Consider the following 13,630-nt stretch of genomic DNA (forward strand, 5'->3'; position numbering starts at 1 on the left):
TGAATCCTTGCTTAGCCCCTTGTCAGCTATATGAACTTGGGGAAAAATCAGTTAACCTGTTTGAGTCTCAGTTTCCTTATTGGCCAAATGGTGACATGAATAGTACCTTAAGAGACTCCCTGTGGGATTGAATGAGTTCATGTTCCACAGTTCCAGGCACATGAGAAGATTTTAACAAATGGCAGCTATCTTTTTTTTTTTTTTTATTACACTGTCATGGCCACAACCGTCATGACCAGCCTTGTAAGGATGGGCTAGCCCTGTCAATGGATACAGATTGAAAGTAACATTCTAATTAAAGGAAAGGCAATAGGAATGAAGGTATGGAGACAGAAAAGAGCCAAAAGTTTTACTTCCAAAGCAGGGAGAACTTTAGTGAACTAGAAAACAGTTGTATAAATATGTATGGAAAAAAAATAAAGAAGATAGGAACAGAGGATGTAGAAGATCTTTTGTGGCCTGTTATAACATGATAAAGAGCTCTGGTGGCATAATGGTTAAGTGTTTGGCTGTTACCCGAGAGGTTGGTGGTTCAAACCTACCCAGTAGCTCTGCGGGAGAAAGACCTACTCTAGGCTGTAATCTTTGAGGAAGCAGATTGACAGGTCTTTCTTACAAAGCATTAGCTTTGTAAGGATATGGAGAGTTTTCAATATTTAGGATACTAATATTTATCTTTTAAACTCCCAAATGGGATATGTTTTTAAAATCCAAGGATTGGATTAATTATCTTGGAAGAATCTAATTTCTACCCTCATGTTTTGAACTGCAAGCAGGGAGACATTTTCAATGTTATGAAAAGAAGAGAAAATCTCCTCTGACAAATAAATGCCTTGAAAAATTAGATATTAGTGCTAGTCAAGTGCTATTTCTTTTCAAAAATATTAAAATTGCATATTAAAATGGAAGGATCTTTATACTATGTTCCCTCCTAATGCCACAAAAAATAAGACTTTAGGAACAATTTAAGAGACAAAAGAGTATATGAAACATCCAGCTCTTCCCCTTATGGGAAATTTCTTTTTTTAACATCCCATTCTCAATCATTTCCTAATGTGAAATTACAGATTTTTGAAATTACCATATAAAACTGCAAAAAAATTACACTTGTGACCACAGAAGAGATAGCATACACCATCAATTTGATTTTAAGAGGCATACATCTTTTATATCACCTGTCATTTTTATAATGCCTTTTACAAATTTAATCAATACATTTTAACATTCTATATACTTTAAGTGCAATATACAATAAATATTCAAGTTTCATCTTAAACATGCTTTAGCCTTTAAATTGTTAAAACTGCAGTGCCCTTTCAATCTACTTACATAATGTCATAAAATATACATTTCAAGGTAAATGAAGTCAGTTACTTCAATTTAGTCCCTCAAACTGGTAGTAAATGAGAGGTTAACACTATGGTGCCAAACCCATTATTGAGTAAATTTAGCACCTTGGACAGCTCTGTAAAATCTTTATTGCTTTCCTGACCTGCTCGTCATGTTCTGTCTGTGTGTTCAGTGGCTCTCAGCTCTGATTGAAAGGCAATATATTAGATCCCCAACACAAACACGCTTGGGGGCTAGTTCACTGGGAGCGTAATGACATGGAGGTGAGAGCAATTTTCTGGTCACCGAAATCCAAGCACCTTGCAGGTCCATTGCACTAACTCATAGAGAACCCAGAAATTTCCTTTCTCCTTTCTATTTGCAGAAATAACTAAGAGAAGCTGAATCACATTGGCAAAATGGAACCAGATTGAGTTCTCCCTTAAACCCCAATGTTGATCCTGCAGTGAAGGACATTTTTAAATGGGCTATAATATTCCACTTATTGGCATAGCTTCCAGGGCAAAAAGTCCAGATCCACTCCCCTGTAGACTATGGGCCTGAACTGAGGCTGTGTTGATGATATATTGAATGGAAAATAACATGCCTAGCATCATGGATCCAAGAAGAATGCTACTTTATAATGTTTCATTTTCAAAGGATTAAATAGTGGCAAGAACTCTTGAGTATTGAAATTAGGAGGAAAAGAAACAAGTAGATTATGTCATTGAAAAATTTTATCTTCAAAAGTATATGACATTTAAATATATAACACCCTGATAGTTGGAATTTTTTCCAGACATCCCCAAACTTCAAAGATTTTGGAGTTTATTTTGAACTTCACTCTTCCTTGGTTTTGTGAAATTAATTAAAATCAGGAGCACTGCTCTCTTAAGTCCCCAGTTATGGAATTAATAGGAGTGGAAGTCTACTTTCTTAGCTGCTTTTCGTCATTCATTTGACAAACAGGAGATTTTTTTTTTTGTTTCTAAAATGCCAAAAAAAAAAAAAAAAAAAAAGAAAAGAAAGGAAAAAGAAAACCTTCTTGCTAAACCCAAACAATGGCATAAATATTTATTTGGAGAAACAAATGAACATAGACCCAGAGAAGTCAAATCTTAGTAAATAAACTAACTCGATCCTGTTTTGTTTTAATCTTTCCTAAGAGCCAGATAAGGCTGTGAGGTTTTACAGAAAGCAGCACAAGCTGAATTTGATCTGGGGGTAGGGTTCAGTGTGCCTATAACATAATGAATTATTAACTGCTGTGGTCAGACAATACTGCAAACAAAAAGTGGTAAATTATCTTGTAGCTTGCATTAAAAAAAATAAAGAAATGATTTCAGATGTATTGATTTAAACCCCATTGATTACATAGTGCTTTTTTACTCCCTGTGTGGAAAATAACTGAACTGTTTTATAGAGGGGTCTAGCAGCTTCTGGCAAGCATAAATGTTTATTGAGAACTCAAAACCCCTCTACCTCATTTTTGAATTTAGGACATTATATATGTCACAAGTAGTTACTGCAATATGACAACTATTTTACCTTATATTATAGAGAATTTAAAATTGAAAAATGCTAATATGTATCTAAAAGCTTGTCATTTCCAGAGTTGTTCAAGGATTCTTGAAAAGGCTATGGTGACAGCAAAATGAATGCAATTATATCCCTATTTTCTGATCAGCTTCTGCAGTATATTAAAATTGAACAGCACTGCTGCTCTATGCAGAAATCTATTGTGTACAATATTTAAAGTTAAAATTCTTTTGGAAACTTTATCCACAGCAAAAATTGTAAACATATCTTCTTGCAAATCACTGCCTATGATCACAGCAAGCTTTTATGGTTAGTTTTCTGATAATTCCCCCATTTTACACATATCAAGCTTAACTTTGCTTTCCTTTTTCACACTCCTGCATAAATGAATCTGTAGGAAATTAGGGCAGGATGAAGAGAGAATGATTTCTTTTGGTTAGAATGAAAAAAATTACTACCACACATACTTTTTTAGAGTACACTATATTCTTAGAAGCAAGTGTGGAAGTTAAATATGGAAGCCCACCAAAAGGAACAGAGGGAGATATTTTTTCTTCAGTTGAAATGAGCAGCAGAGCATATATCTAGATGAGAATGAATGAGCAAATGGGGAAAATGACAAATAATATTGAAATAGCAAGGAATTCCTATAAAAGAAACAGACTCTGTCAGTCATGAAAATTCATGCTGAGGGGGCTTCCAAGGACAGATGCATCCTTTTGTCAGAGCCTTTGATGAGCAGTGCTTTTCCTCAATCTGTGGGTTTACTATATAACACCCTGGTATTGTGGCTCTACCACACAAGGGAGATAAACAAAGGAAGTTTAATGCTACATGCTTCTAGTAGCTGAAGATTGATTGGAAATCCCTCGAAAATGACCTGTCTGATAAGGTCATGGTTCCTGGAATAAGCAATTAAGTGTAAAATAAACACATCTTAGGCATTCATAACATGCACTGAATGACATCGATTGTAGTAATCTAGTAAGTGACCTCGGAATTGTATTCAGCAATAAACATATGAGTGCTTTATCGTGCCTATGGCAGACTATTGAGTGATGTATTTTATCTTGCAGGACCAATGATGCTCACCTTTTGACTCGATTAAGTGTGTATGTGAACAGGGATAAATTGGTGATTTAACACCATTCTGGGGTTCCCCAAGCTACTGCCTTTGAAGCAGTGCTTTGGCAAAGTATGACCAGAGGGAACTGGGATGTGATCATGTGAAAAGATAGCGACAACCTGTCTTCACTCAAGGCATCTATCTGCTTTTCTCTTGACAGGAAGTAATACTCAAAAGGGCTGCAGACCTGGTGGAAGCACTGTATGGGATGCCACACAACAACCAGGTGAGCAGGTGGGGTCTCTACCATGTGCGTGCTCCCACATTCAACAGAAGAGGTCAAGTTCCTTATTGCAGTGGGAAAGTATGAAAAATATAAAAACTCCATGCATGAGTTAAGAGAATAAGTGATTCAGATATAACATGTTGAAAGGCTATTCTGTTATTCTCATAATTGGAGAAGAGAATTACTGGCACTTCATTTTATTTCTCTCAGCTTTTCAAACAAATTTAGGAGGAGAAAAAGGGTTTAATTTCTTCTAAAAAGTATAATGAGGCCTGAGTGGTATTGGCTGCTTCTGTTTCATAGAGCAACTCCATGTATATGATTCCAATTACTTAGGAACCTGTGGGTCTCACAAATTGTTCACTCCTTTTTCGTGTTACCTGAGTCAGTGCCTAAGGGACACAGTCCCACTCAACTCAGGGACAAAGAGAATCATCTACAACTTGTCCTCAAATTCAGCAGGGGAGGTGAGCTGCAGTCAGTCTCTGTCTGTCTATATGTCTCTCTCTGCCAACCCCAGATTTCCTGTGTTATGGGCTGTGAGGAAAATCCCATGATGCTGTTATATACTGAGAGGAAGTATGCAAGATTGCTTAAGATAATGGGCTTTCAAAGTCAGACATAAAGGGTTATGAATCCAGACTTTGTCCTCAAATAGGAGAGTGTCCTGAATGAGATCTTCATCTCTCTGAGTCTCAGTTTCCTCATTGGTGATACGGGTATGATCATGATGATGAAATTAACTTTTGGGGGAAAGTTACAGAAGTTGATGCAATTGAAGGCCTGAGGGCCATGCTAGCCAATGGTGAGCACTCAGAAAATGGTGTCATTGGGGCTAGCTAAAGGGGAAATTCCTTTTCCTTTTCAGGAAATTATTCTGAAGAGAGCAGCAGACATTGCAGAGGCCCTGTACAGTGTCCCCCGCAACCACAACCAGCTCCCGGCCCTTGCTAACACCTCGGTCCATGCAGGAATGATGGGTGTGAACTCCTTCAGTGGGCAACTGGCCGTGAATGTCTCTGAGGCATCACAAGCCACCAATCAGGGTCAGAAGTCTGCTCTTCTTTCTCTTGCTTTCCTTGCCCCATTCCAAACTTTGAACTCTTTCCTTCCATTTGTTTGGCATGAAACAATTTTCATTTTTTAAAATACTTTATTTATAAACAGGGAGATTGGATATATCAAATATCATTTTAGAATTTGGTATCTAGCTATTTTGCCTGGTAATCTGACATAGGGCACTAGAAAGGATGGGTGCATTTAGCCATCTGTACATTTGACTTTTTGCTATAAACCATTAGTGACAGATCACAAAGAGGGTTGGAATTAAAGTTTTGAGGGGCCAAAACACATCATTTTCACCCAGGGAATAGAAACCTGTTAACTCCAGGGTACATCTCTTAGATTGGGATTTATTTCTGCTCCAAAATGATAATTTATAGGTCCTGCATTGCCACTTCTCACGGCCCTGCTAAGTATTTATGATCTCCAAAGAAATGTGTCTTTTGCTTGCTTCCCATTTTAATCACAGAGCTAGCACCACCAATCCACACACATGAATCACCCGACCCCTTCCCTCTGGGTGGTGGTAAGGGGCCAGGAAATAGGACCTCCCCTGCCCCAAGAGTCTCCTAGCTTTGCCATCCATCTGAACCCCTCCTTCACCCCTGGTTTTGCCCTGACCCCTCAGGTTTCACTCGCAACTCAAGCAGTGTGTCACCTCATGGGTATGTGCCGAGCACCACCCCCCAGCAGACCAACTATAACTCCGTCACCACAAGCATGAATGGATACGGCACTGCCGCCATGTCCAATTTGGGCGGCTCCCCAACCTTCCTCAACGGCTCAGCTGCCAACTCACCCTATGCCAGTAAGTATGAACAAAGGAAGTTTTAATGTTACATGCTTCTAGTAGCTGAAGATTGATTGGAAATCCCTCAAAAATGACTGTGTGTCTGGCATTTCTGCACATTTTTCACTAAAAGGGCTCAGATCCTCCCATAGCACCCACTGCATAGGTCTCCTCAGCTTAAGGGCCCAGATCCTCCAAGGAAATGACCCAGGTGAAGCTGTTAAAAGCCCTCTTGCCTCCAACAGAAACTCTACTCTTCCTTGATTATCAACCTCCCCCAGAGGGCTTCCTAGCAGACAGAATTTTTGCTGCAACCAAAAAAAGGACTTCAAACTGGTTCTTTCTGATTTAGTCATGACTGAAGAAGTATCTGGGCCTGAATGGACCTGAATTTGTAAAATGTGAGTGAACCAGAATGATGGCCAGAATGGGAAAAATTACAGGAGGAAGCCCTCTTAGAACACAAGGGCAGAGTGCTCATTGCATAGCAACCAAATATCTTGATCAGTAGAGTCAGAAACAGTGGTGCCCGCCCTCCCCCCGCCCAAAGATGGTGGCCAATTACCTCACTTTGAATATGTGTTGCTCTCTACAGTCCTGGAAGTAATCTAATTTCCTGAATCAGGCTTCTGGAAGGGCTCACTATGCCTACTCTGAGTCATCCATTCCAGGGCTTTGATGCATAAATTTTTCCATTCTGGTTATTGTTCTGCTTCACCCAAAATGTAAAAATTCACTTAAATTGTAAAAAAAAAAAAAAATTTAGTCTTACCAAGCATGACTAAATCAGTTAGAACCAGTTTGAACCCCTGACCCAAAGTGACAGTATAATGTAATTGCAGCAACAAAAGCTTGGAATCATGGGGATGGGTTTGACTACTGCTTCTAATTACTAACAAGTGGCCTTGGAAGTTCATCTCCTCTCCAAACCTCAATTTTCTCATCTGTAAGATGGGGATGGAACTAGCATTCACTCTTTAGAGCTGTTTTGATATTTAAATAATGTAATGCATGTAATGAACTTTTCCTGATTTCTGTCCCATGAGAGGCACATTCAATAAACCCAAATTATGATTATATTGATGATAATGATAATAACAAGTGGTGGTTGTGGTGGTATATGGTATAGTAATAACAGTCTAAAATTGAAAATCTCTCCATTTAGAAATATGACTCCTTTGATTATTTTAAGGAGCTCTGGTGGCATAGTGCCTAAGGCAATTAGACTGCTAACCAGAAGGCTGGTGGTTCAAATCCACCAGCCACTCCTCAGAAGGAAGATTGGGCAATCTACTTCCACAGAGATAACACCTCGGAAATCCAAGGAGGGGTTGCTGTGAGTCAAATTGACTCGATGGCAGTGAGTTTAGTTTTTTTTGTTGATTATTTTATTCATAAATTTTTGTTTTCCTTTGTGTTTGGTGTATACATGAACAAACAAACAAGCACAACCCAACAAATCAAAAAATACATTTTGATTTTCTCCAGAAACCTGGTAAGACAGAAAAAGCAACAAGAACTGTTCATTGGTATTTTGTCCCTGTCCTTAAGAAGTTTAGCTTAAAGGATTTTTTTTTTTTGGTGGAATGCTTAAGTTGCATCTGAAGAATCTCATTAGACTGCAATCTTTATATATGAAATGTCATAGGTCTGTGTCTAGAAAATCTCTTGATGTCCCTCTGAGGAATTTTTCATAGATAACCAAGTTCATTTTGGGCAATTTGGGCAGCTGTTGTGATGTGTAAAATGTGGCCAAATTTTAGACATTTGTAGAAGTTATGACAAAAGATATGCTGTTTAATGAAAGAATATTTATGATATTTATATAAAACACTGGCTACAAAGATAAATAATTATGCAATCTTTCATGGTGGAAATGTGGAGTGTGTGAATCCTTTGGAAGAATAAAGATGATCCTTAGCCATTAAGAGATGTTATTCCTAAAGTGTATGTTGAAGCCTTCCCTATCTGTGTGAATTTTTATACTCAGGGTGCACTAAATTCTATATTCTTGCTTTATTTGTTTGGAACCAAAAGCTTGTTGAACATTTAAAATTCTGCTCAAACAATCTACATACATTGCTCAAGAGTCAGTATCTGGGGTCAGTTTCACATTAGATTATGATTCATCAAAGGATTGTTGCTCATAGATCTATCACTTCAGTGTTCTCCAATCCACTCAATCAGAAAATGTTTCAATCATGACCTGAAAATTAAAAGGTGGCATTCTTAATTAAATCAATAAACTAATTGCTATATGGTAGCAATTCAATTTAAGGGCTTGCATTGCTCTGCCTTCCCAAGCCTGGGCAGACACCAAGTGACTTCAGCCTGAGATTGCATCTGTCAGACTGTGAAACTTCCAACATTTAATTTCCATTAATTGATTTCCTCAGTGTTCACGAATCTAGTATTAAATTCTCAAATAGGCTCTCAGATGGGACAGTTTTATCTGCATAAATGCAAATAAAACAATAAACACAAAGCTCAGCTGATTTGAATTTTTGCCTCCATAATATTTAATTATTCATAAACCACTCATGTTGAAAAATTCCAAACAGAATTAGAAAAATAAAATAAGACATTCCACTGGTGAACACACTTTCTGGTGTGGTAGCTGATAACTAATAATGTTATAACAAATGGAGCTGTTTGACTATATTTCACCCCTTCTTCTGTTAACCAACACCCCCCCCCAAAAGCTCCCCACCTCTAAATACACATAATGATCGCATTTGCCAACGAGATTAATTGCCTTCCTCAGTGAACCAGCAGGATTTCAAGTCTACGAATATTTAAAAATCAAACCTCCAGTGCATGAGTTTTGCAATTTAAATGGATGTTATTATTGAGCGTATTTTCACATTTACAAATCCTAAGAGATGTATAAAAATGCTGGCCTCATTAAAAGAAAAAGTACAGTTTAGATGTTTGTGAAAACTCTGAGGATAGTGGCTCTGGGTTCTGCTCTCATAAAGCTTTTGGTGCATTTGGATTATGTTGTGCTGGAGGCAGATTATAAGGAGTCATTTCCCCCCTTAATGACAATTGCTGCCTATGACCCATCCAGTTCCCACTTCTTTCCAAAATCAGTAGGCCAGTGGTAAGGCCATCTAAGCAGTTCTCTTGGGATCTGGTGGACTCATGGGATAGGGGCCTTTGCCCTTGGAGATCTTTTTCCTTTGCAAGGTGGCACAGTGGAAAGAGCACTGGATTTGGGTTTGAGTTCTGGCCTCATCACAGTATTGCTATTGGCTTTCAGTAAGTCATGACACCATTTTGTGTGGCTTAACTTGCTCAGATCGTTCAGGTGTAAAAAGGATGTAATAGGTCCCGACTCCAGATGGTTGTGCCAATGACATAGAATGAAAAAGACAGAAAGGTGGTTGTGAATGATAAAGCAGTATATACTGTTTATTAAATGAGATGAAAAATAATAAAGCAAAAGGAAGTTACCTAGAATTTGAATTAAGTGGCTGCAAATCAATAAACAGTCGAAATTAGAAGGTGAATGTATGAAAACAATAGTCTCACATATAGAGGGCTTAGTGTGGGCAAAAGTGTTACCTCCTAAAATAAACAAATTATTAGCCAGTATTCAAAATAAAGGGGTCCCTAAGTGGTGCAAATGATTAATGTGCTTGGCTGCTAAGCAAAAGGTTAGACACTTAGGTCTACCCAGGCATGCCTCAGAAGAAAGCCCTGACAATCTGCTTTGAAAAAAATCAGCCATTGAAAAACCTAAGGCATATAGATCTATTCTGACAGACAAGGAGTTTCCGTGAGTCTGAGTCAACTCAGTGGCAACTAATTAACTCAAAGATGGAAGGCCAGGCTGAGAACAATGTGGTTGGTAGAGTACACACATCTCCCAAACTCTCATATCCCTTAGCTTCACTTCTTTCTGTCTGAATTGCCAATGTTCTCCCATTACTTGTTAAAAAGTTCTCCCATCATCAGACTGTGAGTATTTGAATAATCTCCTGTCCTACCATTTATTAATTCACAAACATTTGTAAGGCTCCCTGGGGGACAGAGAAAATTTGGAGCTTTGATTGCAGTTCTTCATTTTCTTCAAATGCTTCATGGGACAGTGTGTCCACCTAGCTTCCTAACTACTTCTATATTTTTTTATGGAGCCATAAAAAACAGTACAGCCTTATCCTTCAGCATAGTGTGGAGAATCAGGATGCGAGCACGCGCACGTGTGTGCATACACACACACACACACACACATCTATTAGTGCCTTAAGTTGGAGAGTCTTTCAACTCATCTTTCTTCCATCTCATTCCATCAGTGGGCTTACCCTCTCAAACTGGCCTCCTCCTTTCTCTCCTGTCCCCACCCCTTTTGCTAGTTCCTTAGTTTAGACTGTACTTGAATTGGTTCTAGAGTCTTCCTCTGAGAAGCTTTCTCTGACCACCAGCACCACTTCCCTACCTCCACTGAGTTGACCTTGACCTTAGTCACCTTTGTTACTATTTTATGCTGCTCTGTCCCTTGTGAGAGAGTATCGTACTTTTTTTTCCTGGCTTGGAGCATTCCAGCACACAGTAAACCAGTTGCCATCAAGTCGATTCGGACTCACGTGTGTCAGAGAATTGAGCTCCCTAAGGTTTTCAATGACTGATTTTTGGAGGTCTATCACCAGGCCTTTTTCCTGAGGTGCTGTCAAGTGGAGCATATGGTTAATATACTTGGCTGCTAACCAAAAGGCACATAATAGGCCCACAATAAACATCTAAAAGGTCACAAACAGTAAGATGTAGCACGTGCTGATGCCAAACAATGAAAGCAGACACTATCCTAAGATTCTGGGCAGGCTTATGCCAGAAGGAGGTGCTAAACAGGGTGGCTGGATCAGAGTCAGAGCTGAGCTTCCTCTATCAGAACCACAGGAGGGGCACTGAGCTGACTTCTCCTTTCTCATTGCCCCTTTCAGTTGTGCCATCCAGCCCAACCATGGCCTCTTCCACAAGCCTCCCCTCCAACTGCAGCAGCTCCTCTGGCATCTTCTCCTTCTCACCAGCCAACATGGTCTCCGCTGTGAAACAGAAGAGTGCTTTTGCGCCAGTCGTCAGACCCCAGACTTCCCCACCTCCCACCTGCACCAGCACCAATGGGAACAGCCTGCAAGGTACGTCCCAGGCCCCATTCATTGATCTGGATCCAGTGTCCTTACTCCTCTTTCCCAGGGCCTGGAACAAGTGTGTCACTGAGGCCAGAGCAGAGCTGCCTGGGCCTGCCTGCTTCTCTCTGCCCTCATCTCTTCGGCTCCTCTGTGTTCGCTATCCTTGTACCCTCACTCTTGGCCCTGTGCCTCCCCCGTATGCAAGAGTTGCCAGCCCTCTTCCCAGCTCCAGCAATTCTGCTCATGAGAGAGGCAGCTGCCCTCAAACATAGGCTTGGGATTTGCTTCAGAATACTACTTCCACTTACTAATGCCACCGTTTCTCTTTTCTCCTCTCTCATTCCTTGTTGTCGCCATTATCAGACCAGTCTTTTGTGGACTCTAGCAAGTTCTCCACTGCAGGGTCTCTCCCGGGACTGGCCTTCTCCTGAAGTAGGTCACTCAACCTTCCCTTCCTGTTACCTGTATCCAAGTGAAAGTGCGGGGAGGGAAGGGGGGTGGAAAGACTTATGGTCCATCTGAGCCCTGAGGTTAAAACATCATAGACCAAAAGCAGAGGCTTCGCTGCTAGAAACAGGAAACCCCAAAATGCTGCTAGAGTATTCTGCTTATATAAAAATGTTCTATCTCTTCCTCACCGTGGCAAATCAAAAGTAATGGAGATGACCTCTAATTATTAATTAATAATTAATAAATTAGAAGAAAAAAATACCTTTCAAAAAATGAGTCTACAATTTTGAATGTTTATCTTATGTGCTTGGTACTGTGTTGTGGCATTTGCCTACACAACCTCATTTATTCCTCACAGCAGGATGGTTTGATAGGTAGTCAGAGGCCCCCATTTTGCAGATGGGAAAACTAAAGTTTAAAGAGCTTACAAAAGTACTAGACTTCCAACAACTGGATGTGGCAGAAGCTGGCTTCAAACTCAGCCTCAAAAATTCATGTCCTCTATCCATCTTCCAAGCACTTTATTACTCAGAGAGTTTGAAAAGGACAAATCCAGAATTTCCAAGGAAGCTGCTGGGGAAATAAGATCCATGAAATAATCTGCTACCATTTGTCGAGTACTAAACAGAGTTGGGCAGTATGTTTTATCTTATTTCATTCTCACAACTTCCTGATGATATATACAAATTATGATTTCCACAGTCCTGTTGGTAAAACTCAAGCTTAGAGACAGTCATGAGCTGCGCACAGACATAGTTGGTAAATGGTGGGGATGAATGTAAACCAGCCCTTATTTCCTGTCCTACATTATACTTCAGGGAGCCTTCCTTCAGTAGCAGACATGCCTGTCTCCACTGATGAGCATGATGGAAGTCAGGGAAGGGGCCAGGAGGGCAAGCATTTCAGAGAATCCATGTGTACGTAAGTGTACAGAAGTCTGTTCTTATGTGTTAAGGACAGGTAGGTATATGTACACTTATATACACATGTAGTCCTACTGGACACTTTGCCTCAGTAACCTCATCTGGCTCTTCCAGCAAACCTTTGATGTCAGTGCTATTCACATTTATAGATGGAGAAATAGAGGCTCAGTTTGACCAAGATCACACATCCAGTGAGTGGTGTATCCAGAATTGAATGTAATGTGACTCCATGGCGTGGCTCCTAATTGTTATGTCCTCCTGCCTCTCAAAAAGTTCTCCCTCAGAAAATTGCCTAGGAGGTCTGCCTAGCACAGCCAAATGCTAGTGCCCCACATGATTTCTTGTCCATGCCCCTCACTACACATATTGACAAATCCATCCTCTTAGAGTGAAGAGAACAACATGTCAGGCAGTATTATTTGTGATAGGAAATGCCAATGCCACAGAGTCAGTCAAGTCTGACTCTTTCTCAGGTGAAAATAATGCTTGCCAACTGCAAGTACTCCTCTAACCAGAAACCCTCCTAAAAAAAATACTAAACCTACTGCTGTTGAGTCGAATTCCAACTCATAGTGACCTTATAGGACAGAACAAAACTGCCCCGTAGGGTTTCCAAGGCTGTAAATCTTTATTGAAGCAGACTGCCATACCTTTCTTCCAGCGAGTAGTGGCTGGTGGGTTTGAAGAGCTGACCTTTCAGTTAACAGCCAAGTGCTTAACCACGGCACCACCAAGGCTCCTTAGAGCTAACAAACTAGGGGTATAATGCTTAAGTGAACATAAAATGTAAGCAGTTTACATAATGATAAAATATATACAGAATCTGCCGTTTTGACCTGTCAGTCAATCTTTTTAAACATAGATGTGATGTCAAAAACAAGATATAATGGGGTTTTTAATCAACAGCTCAGTGTTGGTAGATGAGAAGAAGACCCACTGCTGTTTAAAGGTTAGTAGCTCTCTCTCAGTCAATGGAGACTTATGTGGGTATACTTTGGGGAGGCCTAGTATTATCTGAGGTAAAGGCTTATTTACCTCAAACTATCACTCTGT

At 39.9% G+C, this 13,630-nt stretch overlaps 1 protein-coding gene across 1 annotated transcript in view; it reads left to right on the forward strand.

The window, feature by feature from the left end:
- EBF1 (EBF transcription factor 1) overlaps nt 1-11,635 on the forward strand; it is a 506,142-nt gene extending 494,507 nt beyond the window's left edge. Inside the window, exons 12-16 of the mRNA XM_042782192.1 lie at nt 4,155-4,220; nt 5,089-5,266; nt 5,911-6,090; nt 11,016-11,210; nt 11,568-11,635. Of these exons, the coding sequence (XP_042638126.1) occupies nt 4,155-4,220; nt 5,089-5,266; nt 5,911-6,090; nt 11,016-11,210; nt 11,568-11,635 (687 nt within the window). The remainder of the gene's footprint in view (nt 1-4,154; nt 4,221-5,088; nt 5,267-5,910; nt 6,091-11,015; nt 11,211-11,567) is intronic.
- Nucleotides 11,636-13,630: the final 1,995 nt, after the last annotated feature.

This window comes from Orycteropus afer, unplaced genomic scaffold, assembly GCF_000298275.1.
Source record: "Orycteropus afer afer isolate SDZICR_OR568_19922 unplaced genomic scaffold, OryAfe1.0 scaffold00257, whole genome shotgun sequence".
NCBI lineage: Eukaryota > Metazoa > Chordata > Mammalia > Tubulidentata > Orycteropodidae > Orycteropus > Orycteropus afer.